General features: G+C 39.5%; 1 protein-coding gene across 1 annotated transcript; it reads right to left on the bottom strand.

The window, feature by feature from the left end:
- Positions 1-496: 496 nt before the first annotated feature.
- On the bottom strand, positions 497-9,566 carry LOC149827884 (uncharacterized protein At5g01610-like). Its single transcript, XM_090018283.1, has 2 exons — positions 9,035-9,566; positions 497-1,065 (listed from the first exon to the last, which is right to left on the bottom strand). The coding sequence occupies exons 1-2, from the start codon at positions 9,512-9,514 to the stop codon at positions 1,021-1,023; spliced, it is 525 nt and encodes a 174-aa protein (XP_089874409.1). The 5' UTR covers positions 9,515-9,566; the 3' UTR covers positions 497-1,020.
- Between the last annotated feature and the right edge of the window lie 5,499 nt (positions 9,567-15,065).

Here is a 15,065-nt window from a genome sequence, read left to right as displayed (position 1 = left end):
TGGCAAGACTCCTTTGTAGGCGCCTCAAAAGGGGAACGTGACTCAAAAAGTAATAACTAAGGCCAAGACAAAAGCCAAAAAATTTATGTAAAGACTGGCTGTATTATGACGAGGACGAATGGCCTAAGTTGATTAAATTAGTGGAACTGAAAAGAAAAGAAAACAATCTGCAAAGAGAACTTTGTCATTAAACTTTTAAAGCAATCCATGGAAAATAGATATTTCCAAATTATGAACAAAAAAACATAAGATGGATGCCAGAGAAAACTCATAAAAAAAACTAATGAAAACAAATTTGCCTTCCAAGACTAACCAAAGCTTCGCCTTGTCTGGCAGAAGCAGTTAGTGCACGTCACCTTGTGTTGGGACGTTGTAAGTTTGAAACCCAATGGTATGGTTGTATAACTGGTAGGAGTCTGCCTAACCTCAGCTTCCTCTGTCGAAAAATAAAATACCTAATTGGATATAACTGCATCAAAGGTCTGCGGAACTAAAATTTGCTAATGATAAATAGACATATTTCAGTCATTTGATTGATAAGGAGCAGATCATTGGTAAGGGTGAAAAAAAAAAAAGAAACAAACCACATACCAATGCCATCACCTCTAATGGCCTTCAGTAATGGTGGCCGCAGCAAACCTGTGATTCACCTCCCCTCTGGGCAGGAAAATGTCTAAAAAGCAGACGTCATTCAATTTTAGCTATAAATAGTTTTTGATGTATATACAAGAGGTGCAATATTTACCGTGCTTAGGTATTGGTGGCGTCTATAAACTAAAAATTTAAGTCAGGATTATGAACAGTCTATAATGGCAAATAAAATGTATTTTCCATATATCCTTCAACTAGCCTTTGCACGATTTGATTTGGAGTTGGCTGTTCCTTGGCATGCTAGCTTGAATGATCAGAGTAGAAAATGTACACGGTTAAGAAATCAGCAGCATATATTAGTTGATCACATCATGCCTCTGGTCGATTGTGGCGTGGTTTCTTGATACTTCCCGAACAAATTATTATTCTCTACTCTGTGATTAGCATTGTTGCTTCCATCACTGGCTCTGGCAACTGCAGAAGAAAAATCAGTAAATTAAGACATCTTTTACGCCAACAGGAGATTTACTTGTTAAGCAACAGGGAATACATGAGATCCATCACACGGCACTCCTTTGGAGAACTTGCAAATGACAGTTTGTATATGGAAACAAAGATTCCAAACTCAAAGCATTAAATGCAAATAGTGGGGTTGAAAAGAAGCTATGCCAACATTAATGCAAAAGAAATATATAACAGCAAACTTGAAATTAGCAGCAACAGCATCCAAGTATACAAACTTCATGAGAAATGATACAGACACTTAAATGCATCAACATCAACGGAGTTACAGTATGTCAATTAATTTCTCAAGCAAACAAATGTTCATTTCTTAAAAGCATGTCTTTTAGAGAGCTAGTCTTTCCCTTTCTCTTGGAAGATTAAATATAAATTCCTAAATGACGTAATACCTGAGCTTGCCATCTAAAACTGCAGCAGCGCAGCAAAACAGGAGTGTTTAGCATCCAAAAGTATTAGCAGTTACAGGTAACCATCAACCTATGTCACATAGGTGCGGGTGCGGACGCGGAAGCGGACGGTGCGGCACTTTAAAAAAACTTAGGTGCGGGGAGAATATATATATATATATATATATATTAACAGTTTTAAGTTAACACTTCGTGTATTTGTGTGCATTTATGTATTTATATATATAATATAGATAAAAATGGACTTTAGGGTTTACTGAATCTACTTTTGGATAGAAATGGACCTCAGTGTGGTTGACTTCACCCAACACAAAGGAAGTTGTGTCCAAGTGTTGCACCCGCCCGGGTGCGGGTGCGGGTGTGGTGCCATGTTAGAAGAGTCTGTGTGACATAGTCATCAACCATATAAAATGTTGGAAACTAAGGGACAGAAAACCAATAAGATGATCTTCACAAGTAAAAATAAAAGAGGAAAAGTGGAAGTGAATGAAGAACTTAAAAATTTATAAAAAAAAAAAAGATCGAGGAAAACAAATCCTTCTTTATGCATCTGAATGAGTGATTCAATGTGTCCAAAAATGGAGTGAGGTGATATTCACTACTAATCTAACCAAAAAAACAAAATAAATGAATAACCTTCTGAAAAAAAAAGTAGTGGAAAACTGAGGGGCAGGCAAGAAAAGATCTATTTCATGCATTTGAAAGGATTACTAATATAATGTTCAAAACACAAAATTTAGTTTTTCATAAGCAAGCTAGGGGAAGACCCCTGTGTGATTTGAACCCAAGGCCCCTCGGCAGCGCAACCAAACCATTCAGCTATCTCATTCCACCTCAATTAAAACCCAATATCAACAAACTAATAACAGCTAAATTTGTCACCTAGCCAAAAAAAATATATACTTAACATGGAATTAGAAACAACAGTTGAACTTGAAACAGTGCCTTATTTGAAAAACAGTTCTGATTATTTTGCTGATACAGAATCACCACATTATATCTTGAAATTAAAGAATTAGAAAAAACAAATATGCAAGTTCAAGCTTATGAGAAGATGAGTGTGACTACAGTTGAGAAACTGCAAAAAATAAACTTTGAAGCCAACATTTTGCTGAATATTTTAGTAAGTCTTAACTATTTGATCCTTTAGCTTAGCTAAGCCACACAGTTCCAGTTAAAACACTACAAATTGTTGCCACATCATTTTTCATCTATTGTGCACAAATATCATTATCTTTACTCCCACCAGCAACTCTTCTCAGGTTTCCTTCAGAGCTCTTTCAATTCATTAGTTTAGTGCCTTTAGATTTTTCTTATATTGAAATAGTGAAAAAAATCTGAAAATTCTCTAGTTTCTAGAACCTTATTAATGAAAATGCCTACAAATATGGTTTGGAACACCAACAGAAAAACTAACCAGAGAATCTTTACGAAAAGACAAAAGACCCCCTTAAACATGCCGATTAGCTTTATCTTTACTCCATTGCATCTTGCCCAAGTTTTTTCACAGTAAATAAAGTTATTTCTGCTGAAGATTAATGGGGAACCAATGCTTCCTATTGCAAAGATTATAAGGTGTGGGAAAAGTTTGGGAAAAAGATTGGGAAACAATGAGGAAAAGATTGAAGGAGGTTAATTGGAGGAAGAAAATGGGATGCAGCAGAAGAAATGGAGAATTTTTCAATAGGTGAAACTATGGAAACCTGCCTCTCTTTCTGAAAGAATTTGAAGTTCAAATTGATGAGATGGATGATTTGACAATGCAAGTGCAAGATATATATATAGGGTGCTCCCGGAGTTTTTTTTTTTGTTGATCAGACCCTATAGATATGATCTATAAGCATTATTTAGTGGAAAACAATTTTTGGATCATGTGATTATAGCATACATGTAGGTTGTTTAAGACCTTTAAAAATCAACAGCTCACAATGTATCAAAATTTCATAACTTAAAAAATCTTATTTTTATGTCCAAAAAACATGATTCAAAGCATGATTCCTATCAAATAAACTATGTTGAGTACATTCACAAGGTCTGATTGAGAAGATACAACCTACAACTATGATTTCTAGTATGTGGGATTAGGTGCTCTCGGAGCACAGTAGCATTACTCTCTCTCTCTCTCTCTCTCTCTCTCTCTCTCTCTCTCTCTCTCTCTCTCTCTCTCTCTCTCTCTCTCTCTCTATATATATATATATATATATATATATATATATATATATATATATGGGATAGTTTTTGCTACCCTTGTGGGTAAGGAACACCCTAGTTGGAACCCATGGGTCGGAGTATTTCAACATAAAAATATGTTTTTTTTTATGATTGAAAATTTGGTACATTTGTAGACCATTGACCTTTCAACCCTTGTTAAATCCAACATATACATCGGAAATGCATGATCCAAAGGCAAGTTTATAGTAAACTTAATATATAGATCACATCTGGAAGGTCAACTGTGCAAGAAACCTGAAAAAAAAATAAAAAAAAAAATTACAATTTTTCACTAAGGGGTTCTTTACCAACGAGAGTACCAAACATTACCCCTATATATAAATAAATAATATATATATGAGTGTGCATATACATGATCCTTCACATGACACATGTATAAATTCAAGATAGATGCAACTGAGACATTTCCAAGAAGCCTTTTTCAAGTCCATCTTCATTGAGGTGGTCGCCTTTTCCTTTATATTGTTTAAGACTTTTAAGTGGCTTTGTGTGTCACAATGTAGCTCCCATAATCCTCTGCCTTTTACTTAACTCTTTAAATCATATCTCATCTCATTTGAATGCATATCAATGAGAAAATTGGTTCTACAACAGCCATTTGGCTTGTTAAATGCTATTACAGGCAATTTGGTGTTGACTTGGCATCAATCTGGGAAAACACCATAAATGAGTATGTTGAATAAGAACTTGGGTGTTGGTTTCTGGTTTGGAATTTAGCATACACAAATAGGATGAGAGTAACTGTGAAACATCATCTGGAAGGACCAGAACTAGGAACAGGAAAATTCTGATTAAAAGTAAAAAAAGGTTTCCATCATTTGATACATCAGTTCAGTATGACACGGCATATCCTATGAGAATCCAGATGGTGTTTCCTATTTATTTTTCCTGCAATCCAATGATAAATACATCAAATTATACTGAATTGTATGATGAATGTTAATACACTTGTCTAAGCTCTTCTTTTTCTCTTTTCTTGAGGAAGATCATGGCTAATAGCTATATTGGCATTTATCAGGTTTCTATCTATAATCGGCAAATTTCTAAAACTAGTGGCTGTCGCTTGTTGATCTGAGGATGGCAAACTTTAAAGTAAATTTAGTGAACAATGACTGTATATGACAAAGCTGAAAAAGAAAGGAGGAGAGGGTGGGATTAAGTTTAGAGACTTGACCAACACTCCTTTATGGCTGGTTTATCCAATGAAAACAATAAACTTATCCTTTTCCATTATTGCATTTCCAGATTGCGACTTGGCCAAAAACATTGGTCTTTATGACATGACCATTAGTAGCAGTATCATGAGCTCTGCTTTACCACTCATTCTTATGTTGGTCATGGCTAATTCCAGGGTGCTACATGCTCTTTGTGTGGTACTGTTGATATCATTGGGCTTATCTTGTTTAATTATAGGCTGAAAAGTGCACAAAGAATGTGGACCACAAATATTAAAGATCGTCCATGGTTTCATGTTAGATGATATCACATCCAAAAGGGGAAAAAACAGAAATATGACTATGTTGCTATGAAATCTATCGGATTAGAAAAGGTTGTAACTAGGGTATACATGCATAAAGGAACATGTTTCTTCAGGGAAGAAAAAATGTTTTTTTAAAACTACATTGCTATTTTTAAAAATAAAAAGGAGCTTTTCCCCTTTATATAATTTTTCTTCAGGAAAGAGAAACAATCCTTTTTTTAATGGAATTTGTAACTGATGAGCAGAAAGGAGGAAAGATAAATTAGAAGTTGATAAAGAAGAAACAGTGGTTATGACTTCATAGGAGCTCCCTCAAGTTTGAGATTCAAGTGTGCTTCCTGTTAATGGGCAGTTAGTGCATGTAATAAAGAGTTGGTTCTCCTCCTTTCTTTCAGAGTTTGAAGCATGTGTAGGCCAATCCACTGCTTAGGCACAGCCAACCTCTTTTTAGTCTTTTTTTTTTTACTTTATCTTTTCCTTTTCTATTTTATTTTTTCTTTCACCAAAAAGGGGACAATCCAACCTCTACCATCACTCCCCTCCCACTTCACCCTTCTCCTACTCCTCCTTATTCTTTTTGTATATTTATTATTTCTAGGTTTAATTGTAGATGTTTTTAAAATTTTTAACACCAAACATATATTTTCCCACTTAAGGTTCCTAGGCAAAGCCTAAAGCCTTTGACTACCTAGTTTGAAGCTTCCCTATCTTAAAAGATTTGGCTTGTCTTATGATATTTTATATCATGTAAAAAGCACATCAAACAAATTCACTTTGATTGCCTCCTTTGTGATTCATGAAGAGATAGTCATTTTTGCCATCATCAGAATATTTGAGGAATGACTCCTCAGGATGATCACCAAAGTTTTTCGCGAGGAGCAAGCAAAAGTCTAGCAACGTCCACTGGTGAAAGGCACGGATTTAACATTATTATATGCATCAGACAGATCCACCAACAAGCAGTTAACATCTCTAAGGTGCCAATCAACTGATGATGAAACACAGTTAAAGGAGGGGGATAGACCATCATCAAGAAGCCTATTAAACTCTTTGGTCACTACCATATCTAAGGTCACAATCTTTTGTACCATAATCACCTATGTCACAGGGACTCTCCAACTAGGTGCCGCATTTGATGCGGTCAACCTGACCCTGGGTCATTTATGTCAAACTTTTGGACTTTATATATATATATATATATATATATATATATATATATATATATATATATATATATATATATATATATATATATAAATTTTATATAATTTTTTATATAATTTTTTATATTTTTGCCGCACCCCCGCACCAAAGTTTTTTGAAAGTGCCACACCCCCGCACCCGCACCCATGTGACATAGATAATCACCTATATCGTTCAAAGCAGTTTCTCAGAGTTTTTATTCAATTAAGTGATTTTGCTCGGGAAATTCTTGGAAGTTTAAAAAATTGGAAAAACATAAATAATAAAAAAAAGATAAAAAATAATAACACTTGCATTAATTTTCTTGCAAAAACATAAAGAAACAAGTTTTAAAAGGTTTAAAATATAAAAGAAACAAAAAAGGAAAAGTAGGCCTAAAATATAAAAACATAAGACTTTTCCAAAAATACCGCTTAAATATTGTGATATTATCTTGAGATTTTACATACTGGCCATATTTTGAAAACATCACGATATAGCCGATATTCTGGCTTACCCTAAATTACTGAAATTATCATGAAATTTTCAATATACCGGTGATATCGATGACTATGTTTTGTACACAATTTATATGGCACTGATTCCTGGATCCAAATTAAACAACACATAGTTTCCAGACATCAACCAAGTCAGGAAATATGAACACCGCACTTGCAATATGCTTGACAATCCATCGCCATCCACAAACATCCACCTTGTACTCTTGTATGGTTGTACTGCTTATATTGGCACCAAAAAAATACTAAAACTCATAATTGAAACAAACAAAATAGTTTGTTTTTTCAATGCCATGAAATCCAGAATCATTAACCATTTTACTGAAAAACAGAGCCTAAACAGCAGTAGTTTTTTAAACAAACAAGCAGGATACTACAAATATCAATACCAAGAAATCGTAATGTAGCTACATGACAAAATCAATCAAAGAAACATGTGGCTGTGTAGACATTAGTTTACTTGAACAGATAAAACGAAAGTGGCTTTAAAAACACCATAAGACACGCCACTTATTATATAGATGCTACAGTAAGCACCACTGGATTCACACAAAGAACTAAATCTGAAAATGGATGAAGTCCAGAACAACCAGATGGAAAACATCCCGATGACAGTGGCATAGTCAATGACGTCTAAACTGCAGAATTGATATTGCCTTTTCCCACATTCCTAAGAAGATGGGAAAGAATCTGGACACACAATCTGAACTTTCTTGTTGAAGGGATCCCAGAAATCCCATGACATACAACTAGTAAACTAGCTAGGGCATGCATGCAACCATCATCTGAGAACTAGACATCAGAAAGGCAGGGCTCATGAACCTAATTTACTTCAATCCTTTCCAGTGACTGAATACTTGGGGTACTTTTACACTCCAATATTGTAAGTTCATGTGGGAAGATACCCCTACTGGAGCCAAAGACTGGTCATGATAGTTGCACAAGAAAACACCAAACCATAACAACCCTACTGAGAACAGAAAAACTGACTCCCTTAATAAGGGGCCTGTAAGACACCGCAAGCCAGTAGGGGTAAAAACACCTCTCTTTTTTTCTTCAAGCGCAACGAAGAGTGAGGATCTACCAAAAGACTGAATAATCATGTATGCAACTGGAGGGTTCCGACAGCGGCTAAATTCTACAACAAAGAGATGAAAAAATCTTCTATACGAATGATCTGTTTCTTCTGTAACCATGAAGTATCCCAAGGCCAACTCACAACAGCATATTATCCCAATAAAGGAACCTCATAACTACTTAATATAACCTGTAACTTGTCTCATTAAAAGGAATGGAGCATTACACACAAAGAGACATCAAAAAATGCTATGTAAACCAGAAGAACATTGAGGACAAAAGTGCATTTGTGCATCGTACGCATCACAATAAGCATAAGAATATGTATAGAATACTCCCGGTAGCACTTAACTACTATAGAAACCCGACAATTTAATTTACAAATAAATAGAAGGGAAGCCACCAATCGCCATGACCGTTGTAGTAGCTTGACAATATCCCACAAACGGTACGCTCAGCTTGAGTCATCAAACACAATGAGATGATTTTCATGAGAAGCCGAGAAACCAAAAGAACCATCCCAACTGCACTCACACGAGCTTTTTGTGTGTGGGGGATTATCCAGATAAATGGGATCAAGCAATCAGAACAATACCGCAATGGTAGGACTCTGGCTCGAGCTAATCCTTTCAATCCGATCAAACGTATTGCTCTGAGATATATCAAGATTCAATCAACCTTCCTAATTCACATCTTTCTTGGAAAATTTTCTTTTGTAATTATTAAAAGAAAGACTCAAAGAATACTGCATCCCCGCCTACACAAGCAAAACTTTTTATAAAAACCCAAAATTGCAATTTCCCTTTAAAACCAATCAATTTTTTTCCTTCTCGTTAAGGGAAGACATTGGGCACCAAGATTGACGTTTTTCATAAAACCCCATGAACTTTAGGGTTTTTCTCTCCCTCACCCAAATCTTGGCTATAATTCTACATGTTAAGAACAAAACAAGAAAAGACAAAGCAACATCGATCTATCCAAGGGCACATCGAAGACGACGATGAAGAAGGCAAAGAAGAAGATACCTGGAAAGACAGAGAATCCCACCATCGCCGGCCTTCGGGGAGGCAGGAACGAGGGGTCGCGAACTGCGCGATGTCGAGCCGCTTGGTGATGAGCCCAACCTCAAAGTAGATGGAATCAGACGGCGGCAGATCGACCTTGATTTCATCAACGTCAAGCCAGAAGAAGAACTTCTTGACCTGGATGCCGCGGAGGTCGGTGATGCTGCCGTAGCGGAGGGTGCCGGTGATGTTGGGGTAGTAGTAGACGAGGTGGTCGAACTGGACGTAGCAGGGATGCTCCAGCTCCACCGCGAAGCTTCCGTCGGCCTCCGATAAAGAGAACCCCTTCACGGCGTCGGGGAGGAGTCCCCCCGGCAGCCCGTATTTGGGCAGCAGATCGTAGACGCTCGTCCCGTTGGACGAAGAAGCGATCGCCGGCCGAAACCCTAACTGCGATAACAGAAAGAAGGCCGAGAGGATCGAGAAGGACGGAAGAAGCATGGCAACGACGACGAGGACTCTCTCTCTCTCTCTCTCTCTCTCTCTCTCGACAAGCTGGCAGGCTAAGGAGGAAAGACAGAAAAAAGGGGGAAAAAATAGAATGCAGGGGGATTCCATGGAGAAATATTTATAGTGGAGTAAGCGGGTAAGAATGACCCGAAACGATAGGAAAACCGACCCGATCGGTGCCCACAAATCTTGCTCTCGAGCATATCTTGGAGTGGGAAAATCTTTCTAGAAATTTTGGGGTTTTTAGGGCAAATCGTAAGAAAAATTTTGCAAACGATCCAAATAAGCCGGGCACACGAGCAATCTCATTTACAAAAAAATATATTTTTAAAATTTGAAAACTATAGAATTTGAATCTTAAACCTACTAAGCCAACAAGCTCAAACCTGCTCATTCATAAAAATAAATAATTGTTTCAAACTTGTAAGCAATAGGATTTGAACTCTAAACTTATTCTAAACTTATTGCTTGCTGGCTAAACACTTCAACCATCTTCATTCTATAATATAAAATATATGTAAAATATATTTATTATTAATAAATAAAAATATACCGAGCTGAGTGTGAAGGAGTACTTTATAAGCCGAACATGATCCAAGCCACGAGGAATTAAGTAAAAGGAATTATTGTAATTTTTTAACACTAAATGTGAATTTAAATGAATATGACATATATTTTAAAGAAGTGCATTTGGAAAAACTTGATTTTAGGGTACAACCAATTTAGGTAGTAGATTTTGAAATATGCAATTTAGGCTTTGGCAGGTGATGAGAGTGAAGATGGTATTTAATGAGGGTATAATTAATATCACCTAGTCCTCACAGGTGTTTGGAAGTCCCGTTTTGAAAAGAGCAGATCAGGTGATCTGTTGACATCTTCACCGTCCATTGCTTCCTGCACATCGAAGATGCCATCCGATTTGAGAGTGTTGGGAGTGGAGATGGGTCATTTCCAACTACACTTGGCAAGGATATTGACAATTCCAACTTCATATTTCATTTTCATCTCCACTCCCATCACCCAAACACAGCCTTGTTTTCCTAAACTCATGGTATTCTTTGTTATCATTTAGGCTTTGTTGATGTTGGGAGGGGCGATGATGATAGGAGAGACAAAATCATTAACACTCTTGATTTTATGAGAGTCACCGTTCCCAACACTCTTGATTTTATGAGAGTCACAGACAAACATGCTTGATTTATGCATAAGCAGGATCTGAAAATCGACAGCTCAAAATTTTCAAAAATATTTGAGCATTCAAAAATCATGTTTTTGCGTTGAAAACACGTGATTCTACAGTCGATTCATGACAAATGGGCCGCGTCGAACTCATATGAAGAGTCAAATTTGAAAAGAAAAAAAACAGCCTAGCTCACACTTCAATAAACATATTTCCAGTAATCATTGCTTTGCATATTCAGTACACAATTTCTCATTAATTATTTTTGCCTTTCAAGTTTTTTACATAGTTTGATATAATAATTAAACGTAAATGGAATAGAGTGTAACGGATATATATATAGAGAGAGAGAGAGAGAACCAAGGTATCGGTGTAAATTGATTGCCCGTTTTCGAACATTGTGGCCACTGTGAACAGGTGATGGATCAAACGATGGATGTGGATACGAGGAGGATCATCCGCTGCATCCTTGTTTTGTTGATCCATTTTGTTGATCCAAGCATTTCACCGCCGACCCTCTCTTTCTCTCTCTCTCCCTTATGCATCAGTCAAGCAAGGCCACTTGCAGTGGGCACCAGCTCTCTCTCTCTCTCTCTCTCTCTCTCTCTCTCTATATATATATATATATATATATATATATATATATATATATATATATATGCAGCCGCCCAACAGCAAGGCCACTTTCATTGGCACCTCTCTCTCTCTCTCACACACACACAAAAGGTTGACGAGAAGACGACGACTCTGCACGAGTCTCACACCCCACAAAGTATGATATGAACCTATCTCAATTTTCTCAGCCTGCATTGTCTCTAAGCAGTATGTAGTCTCCCTATCGATCTTGATCTCCACCAACAACTCGGTGGGGACCCCGTGGCCTTGTACCTGGAACACCCCCCAACTTCGGCATTCCTCCCTGATCTCCAGGCATATGTCGTCGTTGGAGCCTCGAAGGTCGATGACCGAGACCCCAAAAAGTGAGGGCTAACGGTGGGTCAGAGGCATGTACTCCGGCGGCTGCACGTACGAGGGTGGCACGTGCGAGACGTCGGACGCTGCCAGCGCTTGGACTCTCTGTAGGTGGCTCGGGCGCTTCCTCCTTCGTCTTCCTCTTGGTACCCACCTAGCCATTGAAGCACCTCTGTCCACTTGAAGCCTTCGAGCGTTCACAGACATCGATGAAGGGTTTTCGAGCAAGTTCTGAGCACCAGAGATCATCTGAACCCATCGCTTCCATTCTCTACTGATATCGCCCCCCTTCTCTCTTGTCCTGCGGTCCATCCCCCATCAGCCACTGCACTCCGCTATCGTTTTCCGGCATCGATGTCTAGCTCGAAGCCTGAAGGAGGATTTTATTCTTCTCGTTAGGGCATCACCCTTTGCCCCCCATTAGACGGTCACTCACCCTCCTCCCCACTGGTTCGGCCGGCGATCGGTGCCTTTTGTCGTCCGGCATCTCTCTCTCTCTCTCTCTCTCTCTCTCTCTCTCTCTCTCTCTCTCTCTCTCTCTAACCCCAAATTCTCAAACCCCCAAATCCCTCCTTCTTTTCATTCCCAGTCAATGTAGTCTCTGTCGGACGCTCTCTGTTGCCCTCTGCTATGTGCGCCCATCGATTGGCCTGTTGTCGGGGCTCGCACGACCCAGAAGGGCTTTTCTGGTGACAGTAAGGGCAGTTCAAAAGCTGGGTGAGTTGGAGGCCATAGCAATAGACCACAGCAGCAAGAGGCAATCCCATCCCAGTCGGACGTGTATGCGGTTTTTGACAATAAAGGGGCCCTCCAGTTTATCGAGATATCCAGGAACATCTCTGCCAACATCTCAATCCACCTGAAAACTGTTCCTCACCTCTGCGGTTCACCTCGATGGAAGTCGTAGGCAACCCAACTGCAAATCTGCAACAGCCAAGCTTCAGCTACTGGCTTCCGGCAACAGTCTCGATCGTAGTCTGAAGAAGGCGTCGAAGTCTGCATTTTCAGCGGCAGGCTCGAACGTTGGATGCCCTTGCTTGTGTCGAGTTTCGTTAGTTGTGTAGATCACCGTCGGAGTCCCCAACCCTCGCAAGTGTGCCTCTATCTCGTATATTCCCTTTTTCAGAGTTTCGTAGGCCCCTCCATCAGTGCCTTTTGTCGTTTGGTTATGCGCCCCTCATCAAGCCGTTTTTAGGGGCTTGCTTCTGATCTCTCGTTGAGGGTCAACCTGCGAGCCCTACATTTCATTAAGGAAGCCTTGAATGACTGGGGTGCAGTCTTTGTGCTTCGCCGGTGGGGATTGGATGTTGTCTTGCCTTTCAGACTCAATTATTGGTTCTTCTCTAAGCTTTCGGAGTCCCTCCGATCATGCCTAGATGTAGGCTCTCTTCGTATTTCAGACATTAGGTTTTTCCTGCGAGCTATTAGGCAGGAGCCTCTCGAAGCATGCTTTGTTAAGGCTATGCTTGTTTCGCCTTTCTTCATTCGTGAACTTCCAGTATGGGTTGCTAATCGAGGATGGCAGCAGGTCTCATCTACTTGGCAAAGCTCCTTCCATGTTGTTCGCTCTAGATCTTAGTTGAGTCATGCCAGGCCGGGGGATTGGTGGTGTGCTGCTTATTTTTCTCTGAACTTCCATAAACGTTGTGTTTGTCATAAGTGCGGCTCATCTTTTCTCTCTCATCGTCATCCAGTCTAGAAGCGAAGGCGATCTAACCCCTCGCATTCTCATTTGTTGGGGCAGAATCTAGTCACTAAAGATTTTTTCGGGTTGGAGCGTCATCCTGCAAGTCGGAATCATGAACGGCCTCCCTGGAAATTATTCTTCTCACCGTGGGTGCAAATTGGCAATCTTCATAACCCGGCGAATTCATTCCATGCTGTCAAGATTGGGTCTATTTGGGTCCCAGTCCGGCCGCAACACTTTGGGCTTTCTTTTTCGTCATTTGCTCCAGTTATGTTAGCCGCATCTCTAGCGTATGATGGCATCTCCCAACCGTCACAAGTTTTGCAGGAGTGGGCCCCAAAAAATCTAACTCCGCCATCAATGTTTACTCTCCTGGAGATTTGCCGCTCACTATTTATAATGTATGGAGCTCAACGTATGATTCTTTTTGCGCTAATTTTTGTGGCAGACTGACGGTGCGGTTGGGTAGGCATTCTCGTGGGAAGCGGAGAAAAATTTTGCCATCCTCGCCATCGCAAGACCTGTCAAGGGTGAGCCCACAAAAAATTTACCATGATAGCAATGTTTTCCCTACTGGAGTTCAGTCGCTAATTATTTCTCAAGCTTGGGGCCTGGTGTCTACTTCTATTTGTACCACTTCCCATTACAGCTTGGAGGCATGATTGGGCACGCTTGCGCGTGGTGGACAAAGGACGAATCTGCAATCGTCCCTTATTATTTTTCCCTCCAGACACTCTAACTATTTGGTTATCAATCTTATTGTGTTTAATGCTAGAACCAACCTAGCAATCAGATACATGGTGCTTGGCTCCTCGATTCTGCGTCCTCTTTCTGTATCGCATTATGTCTCTGAGGTTTTTTCATCTACCAAATCTTTTGGTCTTCTGCCAAACGGGGTCTCATCCGATAGTCCAGCGTGAGGTCAGGGTAGCCACCTGTTTATGCCTTTGCTTCAACAGCGTCCTAGTCCACAACCTCTGGGTGTCACGGTTGTTGATGCAGCTAAGTTGCTAGATATCTCCCTCTCCTCTTCACAGCTGCAAGCTATAACTGTTGATATGGATTCTACGATTTCAGCTATCTCTGCTATTATTGGGGACTCTCTCTGCCACTCTGGTGGAGCAGACTGCTAGCAGTTGGGCATTTTTGATGGTCACTTGAGGTTGTCAGTCAGTGTTGAGGGTGTTCGGCAAATCATGCATGGTCAGCGAAGAAGGAGGAGGCTTTGGTCAATTGTTTCGGCTACCGATGCTAGGTCCCCAAGAAGGTCATTTTGATGCCACCAACCCCGGGTTTTTTCAGATTTTGTTCCATGAAGACTATTTGTTGGAATGTTAGGGGCTTAAATCGTCCCATGAAACGCCTGTTTCTGGCTAATTGGGTTAGGGAGGAAAAGTTGACCTACTTGTTTTATGTGAAACTAAAATGGAGGTCATTCTGCTCGTGGTCGCCTCTAGCATTTGGCAGGGAGCTGACTATTTCTTTAAGCCTACGGTCAATCATGCAGGAAGTATCCTTATCTTGGAAAAGCAATCTTTAAATTTATCTCAGCTGGATGTGGGTCTTTTCTCTCTATCTGTTGCTTTCAATTTACAGGCGGGAACTACTTATCTTGCTACCAATCTATTTTTTCATGCTAAAACCAAATATATAAAAATAGATTATCATTTTGTTAGAGAAAAAGTAACAAATCAAGAGCTTAG

This window comes from Nuphar pumila, chromosome 10 (assembly GCF_984573655.1).
Source record: "Nuphar pumila chromosome 10, dmNupPumi1.hap1.1, whole genome shotgun sequence".
NCBI lineage: Eukaryota > Viridiplantae > Streptophyta > Magnoliopsida > Nymphaeales > Nymphaeaceae > Nuphar > Nuphar pumila.
Note: the sequence above shows the minus strand (reverse complement) of the source record. Positions and strands in the feature narration are given on the sequence as shown.